Source organism: Hydra viridissima, unplaced genomic scaffold (genome assembly GCF_058129835.1).
Source record: "Hydra viridissima isolate aposymbiotic clone 2 unplaced genomic scaffold, HvirCarnegie_v1 scaffold_9, whole genome shotgun sequence".
In the NCBI taxonomy this organism is placed as follows: Eukaryota; Metazoa; Cnidaria; class Hydrozoa; order Anthoathecata; family Hydridae; genus Hydra; species Hydra viridissima.
Window position 1 is genome coordinate 11,221,012 of NW_028324308.1, and position 16,966 is coordinate 11,237,977.

Below are 16,966 nucleotides of genomic sequence, written 5' to 3' on the forward strand. Positions count from 1 at the left end.
ATATATATATATATATATATATATATATATATATATATATATATATATATATATATATATATATATATATATATATATATATAGGCCAGGTATATGGTAGCTATTATATAACTTAGGGCCTACATTCAATAAATTACCTTGAAATACTGTATAATTATAAGGTATTTAAATAATCAATTTTTAGAACCTACTTATACTTTAACGTTAATCCTAAAGCTGTTTGTGGGAATCCCAAAAAGATTTTTTCATGGCACATCCACAATAGAAAAAGCAATGTGTAAAAAAAAAAAATATGACCTTTGACCTTTGCCATCGACCAGGGTAAAAGGTCAAATGACCAAATGACCAATAACTTTTTTTTTATTGAACTTATCACTTTTTTGTATAGATACAAAGTTGTTCTCTATGCAAGAGCTTCTGTTTGCCACCAAAATCAACTTCCTAAGTATATTAGAAAAAAAGTTATGACGTTTTAAATAACCAAGGTCAAGTGAAAAGGTCAAAACTTTAAAAGGTCATATCTTAGGAAATAATTGACCTAAGTCAAGAAAATTTACATGTTTTTCTTCTTTCCATATGCCCAACATGTGAGCCAATTTTCATCAAAATCTGAGTCAGTGATGTCGAATTTGACCAAAAAGTGGTTCCACTTGTCGTGGAATGCCCCCTATACAATTTTGGCATTATGTGGAGACTACAAGAAATCCTGCCGACATTATATCCCGTGGATGCTCCTTCAAATATGTTATTGATCATGACATTTGGTTTAAAGGCCCTGATTATCTTAATGATGTTTCAGTTCCATGGCCCTCTCACAATTTAATTGAACATAAAGATAATGAAAGTAAATTGTGTTTATTAGCTGCCACCAACCCCATTAACATTAATCTTGAGTTTATTGGTATTGAACGTTTTAGTAGTTATGAACAATTGAACAAAGTAACAGGCTGGATTCTGCGATTTGTAAACAATTTAAAGAGTCATATTCAGAAGACACATGTCACAATGACACCAACATTATCTGCTGACGAAATTGAATGTGCGAAGATACTGTGGGTGCGATATGAACAACGTGATGTCATGAAAAGCAAAAATTACAAACAGTTCAGAAGAGATCTTGGACTTCAAGTCATCGATGGAATTGTTCGATGTCATGGAAGAATGCAGAATGCTCCAATTCCAAAAGAAGCTAAATTTCCAATTTTTGTTCCTCGTAGTAGTCAGCTGTCTAAGTTATTGATTATTTATTTCCATAAGTTGGTGAAACACAATGGTTTGAAAGAGACTCTTTCAGAGCTGAGGACTAAGTTTTGGATTCCTCAGTGTAGACAACTGGTTTGCAACATAATTTTAAAGTGTTTCCTGTGTCAGTATTTTGAGGGAAAGCTTTATATATATCCTCCTTTTCCACCTCTACCTTTGAGTCGTTTATGTGATGACTACCCATTTATGCATACTGCTGTTGATTATGCTGGTCCTGTTTTTGTCAAGAATATTTATGGAGACTGTAGCACTATGTTTAATGGGTGGATAATTTTATTTACCTGTGCTAGTACCCGTTCTATATGCTTGGATTTGGTTTCCGATCTTTCATCTACATCATGTATTCGTGGACTAAGACGTTTCTTTGCTAGAAGAGGTGTACCAAGCGAAATTCTATCTGATAATGGTACACAATTTATTGCAGAACAAACACAACTCTTTGCAAGTGACAAATCGATTACTTGGCAATTCAATGTCCCAGCTGCCTTGTGGTGGGGTGAGCTGTTTGAAAGGATGGTAAGGATGGTAAAACGATGTCTAAAGAAAGTCGTTGGTAAAGCTCATTTAAACTTTGAGCAAATGTTAACATTGTTGCAAGAAATAGAAACTGTAATTAATAATCGACCCCTAACCTATGTATATAACGAATCCTGCATAGAAGCCTTAACACCAAATCATCTTGTCTTTGGGCGAAAGCTAAACTTAAATGGTGTAAATAGTGACAGTTATATTGAACATGACTTAAATAAACGACATAATCATTTCCAAACAGTACTTGAACATTTTATAAAACGATGGAAGAGTGAATACCTAACAGAACTGAGGGAGTTCCATAAATCTAAACGAAGTATTGGTAGCGTGCAAATAACTGTCGGCGACATTGTTTTGATAGAAGAAGACAAAAAATCACGTTCGCTTTGGAAAACTGCAAAAGTCGAAAAAATCTTGGCATCAAGTGATGGTTGTTCACGTGAGGCAACAGTAAAGTACTCACAAGGAGATGGATCTTTTAGGCAAGTAAATATACCCATAAATAAACTTGTTCCTGTTGAATATGCGAATCAAAGAGAAGGCATTAATGAACTTAAAGTAACATTCGTAAAGGAAAACGATATTCCTTTTGTAATCAAACATTAAAGGAGTGTTGTATCCTCCAGGAACTTAGTTGTGTAGAATATTTTAAGACGGCCCGAATTTTACGGCTTCTTGTTGTAAAGTAAAATATGTAAAATGGAAGCTTAGAGTTAACCTTGACGTTAATAAATATCGCGTAGATTTGATATCTATTTGTCTTTAGCTTAGTAGATCACTTTCAAGATTCTATAGCGAATATCAAACTTTTTTTTAAAGAAGGTTTTTATTGGCTTTAAAATCATAACGAACAAATATCAGTTTACTACCCAGATAGCACATAGACATTGGCCCAACGTTGGATCAACGTCGAAAAATTCGTTGGCCGATGGTCGGCAACCGACATCGAGCCAACGTGGATTTGATAGTCGGCGCGACGTCGCAACCAACCGTTGGGTTAACGTTGGCCCAACGTCGGATATCGACGTTGGGCGAGCGTCGCATTCTGACGTTGGTCCAACGTATAATTCAAATAATATTAGTTTTACTTGTTTGCAAAAACTTTGATTTTGATTCAAAAGGTGTGCTTATCTTTTCAATCAAAAACAAAGTTTTTGCAATCAAATTAAAACTATTTATTTGACTAAAGTGTAACTTTTTTCAACTAAAGGGTAACTGTTTCTTTAAGTAAAGCGTAACCAACTTCTTTGTAATGTTGAATAAAATGTAATGTCCAAATAAGTTTGAATAAAATTTGACGCTGATGAACGAAAATAAAACATTGATTAATGAACCAACTTAAATTAAACAATTACTAGGAGAAAATCAATATTTGTTGTAATAAACATAATTATGTTAAAGTATTTGTACAAATGTTCAAACAGAATAACGTTCTTCTCGACTGCTAAGCATCCTTACGAATCTTGCATCTTTACTTCACTTGAGACTACAACAAAGTTCGAATGTTTCTCGTTATACAATTTGATAGAAATCTTTCGTTTTATGAGCTTTAGGCATTGCCATAGCTACTGCTAAAATTATAGCTGTTCATATATTTTTGTGTTTATATATATTATTAGCAAACACTTATCAGTTTCAATTTTTTTACACAAAGTTTCGTCAATAAAGACTTTTCAGAAATATGGAGTGAGAGAGGAGGACTAATCGCTAATTGAATTTTTGAAAAGTCTTTAAAAGTGATTTCTAATAATTTATTATTGCTTTGTTTTTGTAAGAATAGAGGGGGTGTAACCTCTTCAAATTATCAAAATATCTTTTTTTTTTTTTTTTTTCGTTTAAATTTTGTTTTTCCCCCTGTAACTTTTGTTTTAGTCCCCCCCCACAACTTTTATGATCTTCCTATGCCACTGCATATATGTATGTATGTATGTATGTATGTATGTATGTATGTATGTATGTATGTATGTATGTATGTATGTATGTATGTATAAATAAATATATATATATATATATATATATATATATATATATATATATATATATATATATATATATATATATATATATATATACATATACATATATATATACACACACATACACACACGCACACACACACATCAAATACAAGATCTATATTTAAATAATAAAATAGTTAATAACAAACATATGTAAGATATAAGCACTATATACAAATAAAATTTCCAAAAATAAAAACATAAAATATTTTTGATGTATTACCTGCATAAACATGGCGACAAAATATTTTTTTAAAAATAATTAGTACATTTGTTGATATTTCACTTTCATTTTTTAATGCCACATCTAAACAGAAAATTATTGAAAAATAGTATCAGTATTTTACTGCAAAAACTAGAAGTAAAATGCTTCAAAATTCTTTTATACAAATAATATATGAATTCCAATCACCATTAAAATGCTGCAAATGCATATAAAATACATTACCGTATCCCTCTTTAACAGCTGTTAAAGAGGGATATGGTAACAAATGACAAATTACAAAACAAATGCTTCACTAGACATAACTGAAAAAAAAAATTTAAACAAAAGTTTCATTCAGTAAATAATGAAACAAAGAAATTTTAAATTAACACAACACTCAGCTAAAGATGCGATAATACCTTTTTCATCAGGATTGCTATCCAGATCACTTTAATTTTTTGAGTCTGATGTGAAATAGCGTTCATCCTGATCATCGTCATAGTGATTATTAAGAATTTGAAAAGGAAAAATATCTTCATCATTGTCAATATCAATCTCATATGAATTGTCATCATAACAAACATTTTCACAATCATTAGAAATACTGCAGGTAGACACATTTCTTTTCTGATAACTTTCACCATAAATTTCTTATATATCTTATCAACTTGCTCTCTCACTCTTCTTCTGTTTGTTGCATATGAAGCAGCCATCTAAACTATTAGTATCAGTTAAATTATATCGTATAGTATTAGTAGCCTAATATTATAAACCATTATTAATACAAAAAAACAAAATTTTAAAAAAAATTTAACTTGACTACTTTAAAAATAAGAAGAGCAAGAGGTGATTTAATTCAATTTTATTTTATAAAATAAGTAAAAATATGGATAAAGTTAAATGGAATCATCCTCCTAAAATAATTAAATATGCAATAAAAAGAGGTCATACTCAGAAAATGCAAAAGCAGTTCACACATTCTACCACAAGATTTAATGTCTTCACAAACCTAACAGTTAACAATTGGAATAATTAAACAGGAGAGATAATCAACTCTGATAATGTGAATGTCTTCAAAAACAAGTTTGGTTGTTTCAAAAACAAACAAAAGAAAATAAAAATATAAAAAAATAATGAAAAAATGAAAAATAAAATGAACACTTTTCCAAAGCTGTCAAAGTTTAACATCTACAGATGTTAGACTCACCACATTGTATAGGTATGTGTGCAAAATTTTTAAACTATTCAGCTATTTAATTATTTTACATCATTGTAAAGAGCTTTCAATCAGTATAACGATGGTGAAAATTTCATAAAAAACTAATGTTCTACTAAAAGTTATGCCCATTTAAGTGACAAAAATTCATTATAAGGAATGCTTAAGAAAACTGCAACCAACTTAAAAAATAGCGTTCGGCTTACGGTGGTTTTATAATAGAACTTCATTGTTTAGTTTTTAACGCATTACTTTGCCTCGATTATATTTTTATTCAACTAATAACAGAAATTTTGTGTGTGTGTGTGTTTTTGTGTGTAAATCATGTTTTGAATACTTTAAAAAAATCACCAATATTTTAAATAAAGTTTCATTTTTCTAAAAAAACAATTTTTTAATGAATAAAAAAGTCAAATATACAAAATGTTCATAATCTTAAATCCCCCCCCCCAACCTCTCCAATAGAATAATATTTGGTACCTTTACTGCGTGCAAAAATAGAATATGAGCGTGTCATTATTTTTTAATAAAATTTGGCAGGTACATAGAAAATCGATATAGAAAATTGATTCAAAAGTTAGAAAAAAAACCCATCATCCCTTCAATGTCAATTCACTTCCAGAACAGGAATGAAGTTTTCAATAGCAATGAAATCACTAAAAACGTTAGTAACTGCAAAAAAAAAACAAATTGCAACAAACTTACAACACTCTACTTTTAAAATATTATCTAAGTCAATATAAAATTCTAAAAAAAAGACGAGAAAAATCCACCCTTACGACACCTACCTCGAGCACGCGGTGAAAAAATGGTCACAGATTTTAACTTTAAAATCGGTGCCGTAAATCGCAGATACGCACATACCTACATTGTATGTGTAGAGCAAAAAATTTATTATTATTACTATTATTACATTCTAGCATTTTATATCTTTTACAAATTTTACATCCCATCATAAATATATAAACAGTAAATTACTTAAAGTTTTTTTAGAACATTAAGAAATTTACTATCAATATTGATTAGTCCAAATATTGATTCGTCAATTCAATTTTTATTAAGAAACATATATCTTTTGAATAAAATACAAGTATAAGAGCATAAAATGTAGTCTTAATGCATGATATGATAGCCTAATAGAAGCTTTATAGCACAATTTTGTAGATTCTCCTGCAATCAGTGCTGCTCTGAGGAGAATTTGGTGAAGCAGCACAAACTTGCTTAAGGCCATGATAATAAACAGGGTACTCAAATTCTTGATACAAAATTAAAAAATTCTACTATCTCTAATGTAATATAGAAAAAGTTTATTTACAAATTATGTAGCTACATAATTAGTAAACTACTAGTTTAAAGTTAAATAAACACAAAAATGGAAATAAAGTACCTGTATCTCTCTAACAAACTGGATTCTAACAAAGGGGATTTCTTTTCACAACCACTTCTTCGCGTGATTCAATCTTTTTTGATTCTTTTAATACCACTTCTTCTCGTGGTTCAATCTTTCTGAGTTCTTTAACGACTACATTTTCTCATGATTCAACCTTTCCGAGTTCTATAACGACCACTTCTTCTCGTGATTCAATCTCTTTGTTTTAGAATAATTTCTTTACAACTTCTTTGCATAACCAACAGCTAACTAAAAACGGGATTTTTTTAAGAATGGCGGAAAACTTATTTAACACTAAAACCTGTAACACACTGAACGATATCAAAAAAGCAAAAATTCAGTCGTATTCTGACGTTAGCCCGACTTTGGTTCGACGTTATCATTTAAGTGATAAAATAAAGCAACGCTTCCGACGTTGTGCCAACGTTGGCCTAATGTATGTGTGCTAGCTGGGCTCGTACTTATAAAAAAGCACTTACCAGCGTTTTCTACACTGTTGACATTTAAAACTAAAATCTCCCGACTGCTTTTTCAATGAGGCTTTTCTTAAAAGCTAAACTGAAAGAAAGAGAAACTTAAGAGATAGACTGAAAAAAATACTTACTGGTTATTCATGATCTTAAGCTTATCTCAATACGCTTCACTGAAAAAAAGTTTGTTCAACGTACAAGATGAAAAAAATGTTGTTCAACCTGATGCTTTTGGTATAGTTGCAGTGACATCATAAAATGTATTCACCTCAAAGAAATTTCTTTGTTTTGAATTTTAGGACATTTAAAGTTGATATAATTTTAGAACAATTTAGGGTGGAATGCAAGAACCGAACTTGAGTCAAGTTCGACTTGAAATCTCAAGTTCGACTTTGTCAAGTCAGATTTGAAAAATCGACTTGAGCGAATGCGTAAACGAGACTTGAAAATTTCAAGTACGCGCTTGAGAAAGTCGAACTTGAAAAATAGTCGAGGCGTTGAATTTAGAGCGTTTATCGGAAAATGCACTTCGCAACCAATAGCGGTAATGGATTTTATTTACGGGAAAAACCTTTTACTGAAACAAATTCCGTGTAATGATATTTGTATAATATACGACTAAATAAAAAGTTAATTACAGTAAAAAAAAACGGTCTTGCTATGTATTTTTCATTAGAAAAATAAATTCATCTTGGCACTTTCAGTTCCAAATCCTAAGTTGTAGGTAAACAACGGTTGTTTATATGTACCACTTAAGTGATCAAGTCAATATCTCTTGATTTCTCCATTTTAACAGATTCCATTTGAATTAAAATGCATGGAAATGTTCAAGAAAATACAGAATCTTATTTTGACGCCTTTTGGGGATGATACTATATAGAATGTATTTTTATCTATCTTTTTTCTAATACTTTAATGAAAATAATGTTTTTTATAACAAATACAGAGAAAACTATCTTAAACAAAATTAGTTTTCTCAATGCTAATACTACATAATACTAATATATATATATATATATATATATATATATATATATACCATTTACTTATGCAAGTATTTCAGTACATTTACATATGTAAGTCACTAGAGATCACATTTGGAGACAGGTCTTCTGAAATAATTGGGCCACTTATAGAAACAGAAAAAAAAACTTTTAAGAAACCATTGATAGCATTTTGCTCATTAACGCATGGAAAAGAACTAAATTTAAGGTTAAACTAAAATCTGTTATTAAAAAAAATACAAAAAAGCAATATAATGAAATTCATTATCTTGATAAAGAACTTATGCAAAAACAAATAGATATAACTAATGTAAAAAAACTCACTTTAGAAAGAGCAACAATACAAACAAAAAGAACATGAATTAAGATGGAAATTTATCCAAAAATTTTCACAATTCGTATACTTTCACAAAGTTTTAAAAAAGCAATACAACAGAATTATTCTATGTGAGGATTATCATTTTCAAACAATATCGGATCCAAATTTTTTTTCGAATGTTTTAATTTATCACTTTATTTTTTAGTGAAATTGTTTTTTTCATATGTAATACTAATTTGAAATACAAAATGTAATTCTTTTGAAATAATATGTAGTATAAATATTTGCAAATAAAGTTTTTGTTATTAGACCTTTATCCATAATCAGACACAATTTTTTTTAAAAAAAATCAGTCCAAAAATTGATTTCTTTTTGTTTCTGCAAAAATATCTCTTGTGAATGTTTTAGCACCATATTCTTCATTGGTATTTTGTATTTCATTGCCTTCAAAATAATCTTTTTGTAGAAGGGCAATATTGTGAAGCACAAAACAGGATGTTATTATATCTATGGAATTTTTTAGTTTTGTTTGTAAGGGAATGTTAAGACAAGGGTATCGTTTTTTGGATATACCAAATCAATATTCAACAACAACATTCAACATGTGTGTACTTCTCAAGCTGTAATTGTATTGGATTTTGCTTTCATTTTTGGGTTAGTGTCATTAAATATTGTTTACAAGGATAGCCAGAATCACCTATAACATGAACATGTTGGCGAGCTTCTAAAACTTGTTTAATACCTGAGTTAGCAAAAACACATGAATCCTAAACACTTCTAGGCCATTGAACACAAGCAGATAAAATTTCTTTTGAAGCACCTGCAATGATCTGGCAATTCAAAGAAAAAAATCCCTTTTTGTTTCGATATGTTTCTGCGCTTTCTCCACAAGGAATTATTATAGGGTTATGTGTTCCACCAATTGCTTCTATACATCCTGTGAATCCTTGAATTTGGTAAAATCTAAATGATGGTTGATAAATATAAATACTTTCTTTATCTAAGAAGAGTTCGAAGTTTGTATGAAATAGCAAAATCAGATATCCATGAAAACTTATTAGCACTTTTGCTAAATTATCAAAAAATCAGCTTCTGTTGGAAACTTTATGTGCTGAAATCTTTTGTCAGCCATTTGAATTAAAATGTTCTTAACCACTCAACAAACAGTTGACTGATTAACTTTCAGCTCCTCCAAATCTCCTTTTACTCTCTAAAAGAGTTTATTTATTGTTACTTGAGTATATTATCATTTGTTGGTATAAAATAATGTAACTTATAATGTATAAAATCTACAATAAGAAGGTACCAATTTCTGATACTGTTCCTTGAATTATTTATTAGATTAGTTACCAATTTTTTGCAGTTTTGGTTTGTGTCTAAGATAGATAAAATATATTTATTGAATTTGATTTATAAATTGATTTGGTTTGTTTATCTAAGCTTTATATGCTGTAAGTTACAACATATAAAATTTAAATAATTAAATCAAATCTATTTATAAATCAAGTTCAATAATAATATTTTATCTATCTTAGACACAAACTAAAATGAAAAATATTGGCGATTTAATTGCCCTCTATAATATATCTTCCAAATTTTTTATAGAAAAGGAAAAGGAAGTAATTTGTACTCAAATTTTGAGTAATAATATTTTTAATATCTTTTTAAATGTTTAAAATGTTTTAAAAAATTACCGGGATTCCCGGGAAATTTCATTGAAATCCCGGGATAACGGGATGGTTTTTTACCTCCGGGATCCCGGGAAAACGGGATCTAGTTTGAGAAACCCTAGTAAACAAGACTTGAAAATTTCAAGTTCGTGCTTGAGAAAGTCGAACTTGAAAAATAGTCGAGGCGTTGAATTCAGGGCGCTTATCGGAAAATGCACTTCGCAACCAATAGCGGCAAAGGATTTTTTTTTATGGGAAAAACCTTTTACTGAAACAATTTCGTGTAATGATATTTGTATAATATGCGATTAAATAAAAAGTTAATTACAGTAAAAAAAATAAACGGTTTGCTATGTATTTTTCATTAGGAAAATAAATTCATCTTGGCACTTTCAGTTCCAAATCTTAAGTTTTAGGTAAAAAACGGTTGTTTATATGTACCACTTAAGTGATCAAGACAATATCTCTTGATTTCTCCATTTTAACAAATTCCATTTGAATTAAAATGCCTGAAAATGTTCTAGAAAATACAGAATCTTATTTTGACGCCTTTTGGGGATGATGCTATACTAGAATGTATTTTTATCTACTTTTTTTCTAATACTTTAACGAAAATAATGTTTTTTTATAACAAATACTGAGAAATCTTAAACAAAATTAGTTTTCTCAATGCAAATACTACATAATACTCTATATTCAACAACAACATTCAACATATGTGTACTTCTCAAACTGTAATTGTATCTGATTTCATTTTCATTTTTGGGTTAGAAAAAGGTATCTTTAAATATTGTTTACAAGGATAGCCAGAATAACCTATGACATGAACATGTTGGCGAGCTTCTAAAACTTGTTTAATAACTGAATTAGTAAAAACAAATGAATCCTTAACACTTCTAGGCCATTGAACACAAGCAGATAAAATTTCTTTTGAAGGACCTGCAATGACCTGGCAATTCAAAGAAAAAAACCCCTTTCTGTTTCGATATATTTCTGGGTTTTCTCCACCAGGGTTTATTATAGGAATATGTGTTCCATCAATTGCTTCTATACATCCTGGGAATCTTTGAATTTGGTAGAATCTAAACAATGGTTGACAAATATAAATATTTTCGGTATCAAAGAAAATTTTAAAGTTTGTATGAAATAGCAAAATGCAAATATCCATGAAAACTTATAATCACTTTTGCTGAATTATCAAAGAATCAGCTTCTGTTGGAAACTTTATGTACTGATATCTTTTGGTGGCAATTTGAATTGAAATGTTTTTCACTACTCGACAAACAGTTGACTGATTAACTTTCAGCTCCTCCAAATCTCCTATTACTCTCTAAAAGAGTGTACTCAATTAGATCAAATCATGCAAATTTAAATATGAAGTACTTTATTTATTGTTACTTGAGTATATGATTATTTTATTTGTTGTTATAAAATGGTGTTATTTAAAAACATAATACAAAATCTACAATAAGAATACAATAAGAATACAATACAATAAAAAGGTACCATTGTCTAATACTATTTCTTGAATATCTACTCACTTGGAATGAACCAGTAGCATAAAACCGAAATGCAATAGCCAGTTGTTGTACAGATGAAAGAGGGCACCCTCGATTGCTAACATTGTTGTTAATAATGTCATTAGCTGATATTAAAAAGGTTTCTTTGGAAAATCTGTAGCGCCTTTTAAATTCTATATCATTATAAACTTCTTAAGGATTGGCTCTGTCAATAATAATTCTTGGTATGTGATTTGGCATATTTCTTCTTCTTCTTCTTCTTCTTCTTCTTCTAAAATTCAGCTCATACCGATTCATTTTTGAACGTTTTAAAACAATTGTTTTAATACTTCATATTATAACTACTTCTTCTCGTGAATTCTCTTTTACTCCTTTTACACGTATCACTTCTTTGTATAACTGCAACTGTTTATTACTAAATGGAATTTACTTTTATACTGTATCACAAAAACGTACCTTAATCAACAGCCTTTTATAATGCAAAGATGTTCGACATTTCAAAAAGCTAATAAATATTTATAATGGCATCAAAATATGACATGTTGGATCATTACATACGAGTTACAGGATGTTTTAAAAGACACACGTTTTCACAATGTTGGTATTCAGTTTTCTGTAATGAATTCATTGACAAATATACTTTCACAATGTAACCTTCTAAATTAATTACGTCAATATGCCCAAGTAACTACTTTTGCTTGTTAAAATCTCATTTTCATATTTGTAAAGGTTGTAATAAGTTATGTAGTAATAGTAAAGTTTTGTTACGCATCAGCAAAATGATAATGGCGGTCTGTTTTTTTTTCAAGTTTGGTTTCAAGATTGGTCTAGAGCAGACTTGAAAAAATGACTTGAAAATTCAAAAATTCTCGTTTTTCAAGTCTGACTTCAGTTCAAGTTCGCTTCTTGCATTCCGTTCAAGTCAGACTTGAGATTTGAAGTCTGATTTGAAATTTCAAGTCGGGTTCTTGCATTCGGAAGGAATTTTTGCTCTCTCAAGTCTGGTTTGAGGTCAGACTTGAAAACGGTCTATTTTTAGCGGTTTTCAAGTCTGACTTGAGTAGGGTACCGTTTTGCTTTCGTCACGCATATTTTAAATAAATTAAAACTAAGGATTATGGGATCGAAATGCGGACAAACAACACTAAAATGTATAATAACACTGCAACAAATGCCTTTGTTTTTCGCAATGAAAATGATATTCCTAGTGCAAAACTATTCGAAAATCCTTTAAATTTTTAAAATCTTTTCTCGACCTGTTTTCCCTGGCTTAATTTAAAGCTACGAAAGCTCGACTTCAGAGAAAATCAACTAAAATTCGCTTACAAATATGCTTTTAAATGGAAATATAAATATTATTACAACCTTCATTCAAAGTATCAATAGAAGGCCATGAAAAAAAAATCTGCTGAATAAATTTTTACATTATGTATATGATATACAACTGACATAGGCCATGCAAGTTTGACAAGTAGTCATTTCCCCTGTTTTCCCCCTGATTTTTTGGGAGAAACTTGAATTCCCTGACTATTCCCTGTTTTCCCTGATCTGGCCAACACCATGTATGTATTACTTCTACTTTTTGGTTTATTTAATAACTTAGTAATTAAATTAAAAATTAACTTAAAAATTATTTAACAAATCAAGGAAAATATCCATCAGCTAAACAACGACAACAAAAATCCCCAACTTATTAAAAAACAATTTCAAACTTAATTATATTACTTTCTTTTTAAATGAAAACTATTATAAGTTTAAACAAAGGAACAACAATTACTTAAACAAATACACACAAAAAAGCAAGTTCAAATTATTTAACACTAATTTGAATACAGTTTTCAGGGTTGAAATTTAGTGTTTATTCTTAAAACCTATGGAATAAGATGCATTATTAACAAATTTACAAAATAAAAAATAAGTAAAAACATTCAAATGTAATTAATACGAAGATATTCAAACACACAAACATTGTTGAAAGTTTACCAAGCATGATGCAACAAAGACTAATTGAGATGCTATTGGTGCTAAAGGAAGAGGCATTACTCTATCAAGTAATCTAAACTTTTTCAAACGTTCATTAAATCATTCAACATGAACTCGTTTTTTCAATAAGAAAGGAATCTTGAAAGTTAATAAGCCCCATAATTCGACACTTTTGAAATAAAGCCGCATCACTAATGCTACCCTCGTATAAATCTGATGTAAATGATGCAGCACCATTTGGATTAATTGCAATAAGACATTTCATTGTGCAATGGCTTTTATACGAAGAATAAGTATTTCCTTGCTGCGCATAATTCTTTGGCACCTAACACCTAAACTCTATACAGTCAATTATGGCACGGATATTCTTGAATGGTCAACAATGTGACAAAGAGTTGCTCTTTTAAGATAACTTCAAAGACTTTGTTTCAAGTCTCACACTCCTAGAGTTTTTCCAATATGAAAGTTTATACTTTGCTGGTCCAAGAAAGTCGTACAAAGTAGAAAATTGAAATTCAGTAATACCAATAAAATATTTACAACTTTTTTCTGAAAAAAAAAAAAATTTCCATCAACATTGTATTTGTAACTAAACAATGCAACGAATTAGGTAAAGTCTGATTTAAAAGAGCAGTGTGATTTTCTTGATTTTGATTTAAATTATTGTTTCAATCTTTGCTCCAAGCATATGTTTATCATATACAGTTTGAGTAGATTTATCATATATTGTAGCAGTAAATGATGCAAAAGAATCTACAATAAAGTCATGGCTATTCCCAGCAATAACATCATCAATATTGCACTCTGTAACTGTTACAGAGTATGTAGTGTTATAAGAACTAACAGAGATAAGAAACTGTGTTAATATTGTTGTTATCATTTTCGAAAACAAAATCTACACGATGTAAACTTTTCAATTTAGAAACATTATTTCGAATAATCGGTAATTTTCTTTTTCTTTTATTATTTTTCTCCAACTGATCTTTTGAATGACTCGCACATATAGGATGATGCACATATAGATTTTCTTCAGAAGGACCCTTTCCTACAATAAAATGCAAGGAACAAACATAGGTGTCTTTTTTAACTTTACACGTAGGAAAAAATTTACGACCACAAGCATGAAGCCATATCTTGCATTTATCTGTTCTCAAACTTTGGAGTTTTTCACATTTTGTCATCGAATCTTTTATATTTCCAACTTTTGGAAATCTTAAAAAAAATATACCAGGGGGCAAACTTTCAGGGTAGCGAGAATCTGATGTGCATAAACCCCAACAACAGTGTTGCACCCTTAGAAAATTTTTCTACTTGCACTGGTAGTAAACTTACTTGCATTTTGTTATGTTTGTCCGCATTTCGATCCCAGTAAGCTTTGCGAAATATTTATTAAATCTATTTTTAGAACCGCAACGGTACCCAGTTGAAGTTCGCTTTATGCATTCGCTCAAGTCGCGCTTAAGGTTTGAAGTTTGACTTCAAATTTGAAGTTCGGTTCTTGCATTCCACCCTAAGTGCGACTTGAGCGAATGCATAAAGCCAACTTTAACTCAAGTCAGACTTGAAAACCGCCAAAATTAGACCGTTTTCAAGTCTGACTTCAAACCAGACTTGAGAGAGCAAAAATTCCTTCCGAATGCAAGAACCCGACTTGAAATTTCAAATCAGACTTCAAATCTCAAGTCTGACTTGAACGGAATGCAAGAAGCGAACTTGAACTGAAGTCAGACTTGAAAAACGAGAATTTTTGAATTTTCAAGTCATTTTTTCAAGTCTGCTCCAGACCAATCTTGAAACCAAACTTGAAAAAAAAAACAGACCGCCATTATCATTTTGCTGATGCGTAACAAAACTTTATTATTACTATATAACTTATTACAACCTTTACAAATATGAAAATGAGATTTTAACAAGCAAAAGTAGTTACTTGGGCATATTGACGTAATTAATTTAGAAGGTTACATTGTGAAAGTATATTTGTCAATGAATTCATTACAGAAAACTGAATACCAACATTGTGAAAACGTGTGTCTTTTAAAACATCCTGTAACTCGTATGTAATGATCCAACATGTCATATTTTGATGCCATTATAAATATTTATTAGCTTTTTGAAATGTCGAACATCTTTGCATTATAAAAGGCTGTTGATTAAGGTACGTTTTTGTGATACAGTATAAAAGTAAATTCCATTTAGTAATAAACAGTTGCAGTTATACAAAGAAGTGATACGTGTAAAAGGAGTAAAAGAGAATTCACGAGAAGAAGTAGTTATAATATGAAGTATTAAAACAATTGTTTTAAAACGTTCAAAAATGAATCGGTATGAGCTGAATTTTAGAAGAAGAAGAAGAAGAAGAAGAAGAAATATGCCAAATCACATACCAAGAATTATTATTGACAGAGCCAATCCTTAAGAAGTTTATAATGATATAGAATTTAAAAGGCGCTACAGATTTTCCAAAGAAACCTTTTTAATATCAGCTAATGACATTATTAACAACAATGTTAGCAATCGAGGGTGCCCTCTTTCATCTGTACAACAACTGGCTATTGCATTTCGGTTTTATGCTACTGGTTCATTCCAAGTGAGTAGATATTCAAGAAATAGTATTAGACAATGGTACCTTTTTATTGTATTGTATTCTTATTGTATTCTTATTGTAGATTTTGTATTATGTTTTTAAATAACACCATTTTATAACAACAAATAAAATAATCATATACTCAAGTAACAATAAATAAAGTACTTCATATTTAAATTTGCATGATTTGATCTAATTGAGTACACTCTTTTAGAGAGTAATAGGAGATTTGGAGGAGCTGAAAGTTAATCAGTCAACTGTTTGTCGAGTAGTGAAAAACATTTCAATTCAAATTGCCACCAAAAGATATCAGTACATAAAGTTTCCAACAGAAGCTGATTCTTTGATAATTCAGCAAAAGTGATTATAAGTTTTCATGGATATTTGCATTTTGCTATTTCATACAAACTTTAAAATTTTCTTTGATACCGAAAATATTTATATTTGTCAACCATTGTTTAGATTCTACCAAATTCAAAGATTCCCAGGATGTATAGAAGCAATTGATGGAACACATATTCCTATAATAAACCCTGGTGGAGAAAACCCAGAAATATATCGAAACAGAAAGGGGTTTTTTTCTTTGAATTGCCAGGTCATTGCAGGTCCTTCAAAAGAAATTTTATCTGCTTGTGTTCAATGGCCTGGAAGTGTTCATGATTCACGAGTTTTTTCCAACTCAGTTATTAAAGAAGTTTTACAAGCTCGCCAACATGTTCATGTCATAGGTGATTCTGGCTATCCTTGTAAACAATATTTAATGACACCTTTTTCAAACCCAAAAAATGAAAAT

General features: G+C 29.9%; 1 protein-coding gene and 2 pseudogenes across 2 annotated transcripts; 1 reads left to right on the forward strand and 2 right to left on the reverse strand.

Annotated features, from left to right (window-relative positions):
* Positions 1–93: 93 nt before the first annotated feature.
* LOC145189155 (uncharacterized) lies at positions 94–2,543 on the forward strand. The gene has a single exon (XM_090097279.1). The coding sequence runs from the start codon at positions 661–663 to the stop codon at positions 2,398–2,400; it is 1,740 nt and encodes a 579-aa protein (XP_089953405.1). The 5' UTR covers positions 94–660; the 3' UTR covers positions 2,401–2,543.
* A 638-nt stretch (positions 2,544–3,181) lies between these two features.
* On the reverse strand, positions 3,182–4,731 carry LOC149884020 (uncharacterized; annotated as a pseudogene). Its single transcript, XR_016455437.1, has 3 exons — positions 4,437–4,731; positions 4,036–4,119; positions 3,182–3,365 (listed from the first exon to the last, which is right to left on the reverse strand). The product of XR_016455437.1 is annotated as an uncharacterized LOC149884020 (transcript).
* An 8,652-nt stretch (positions 4,732–13,383) lies between these two features.
* LOC149884021 (uncharacterized) lies at positions 13,384–15,004 on the reverse strand (annotated as a pseudogene).
* Between the last annotated feature and the right edge of the window lie 1,962 nt (positions 15,005–16,966).

What these genes read in the sequence shown, in the direction of transcription:
- LOC145189155 (XM_090097279.1), top strand. Translation starts at nt 661, where the DNA reads ATGCCCCCTATACAATTTTGGCATTATGTGGAGACTACAAGAAATCCT.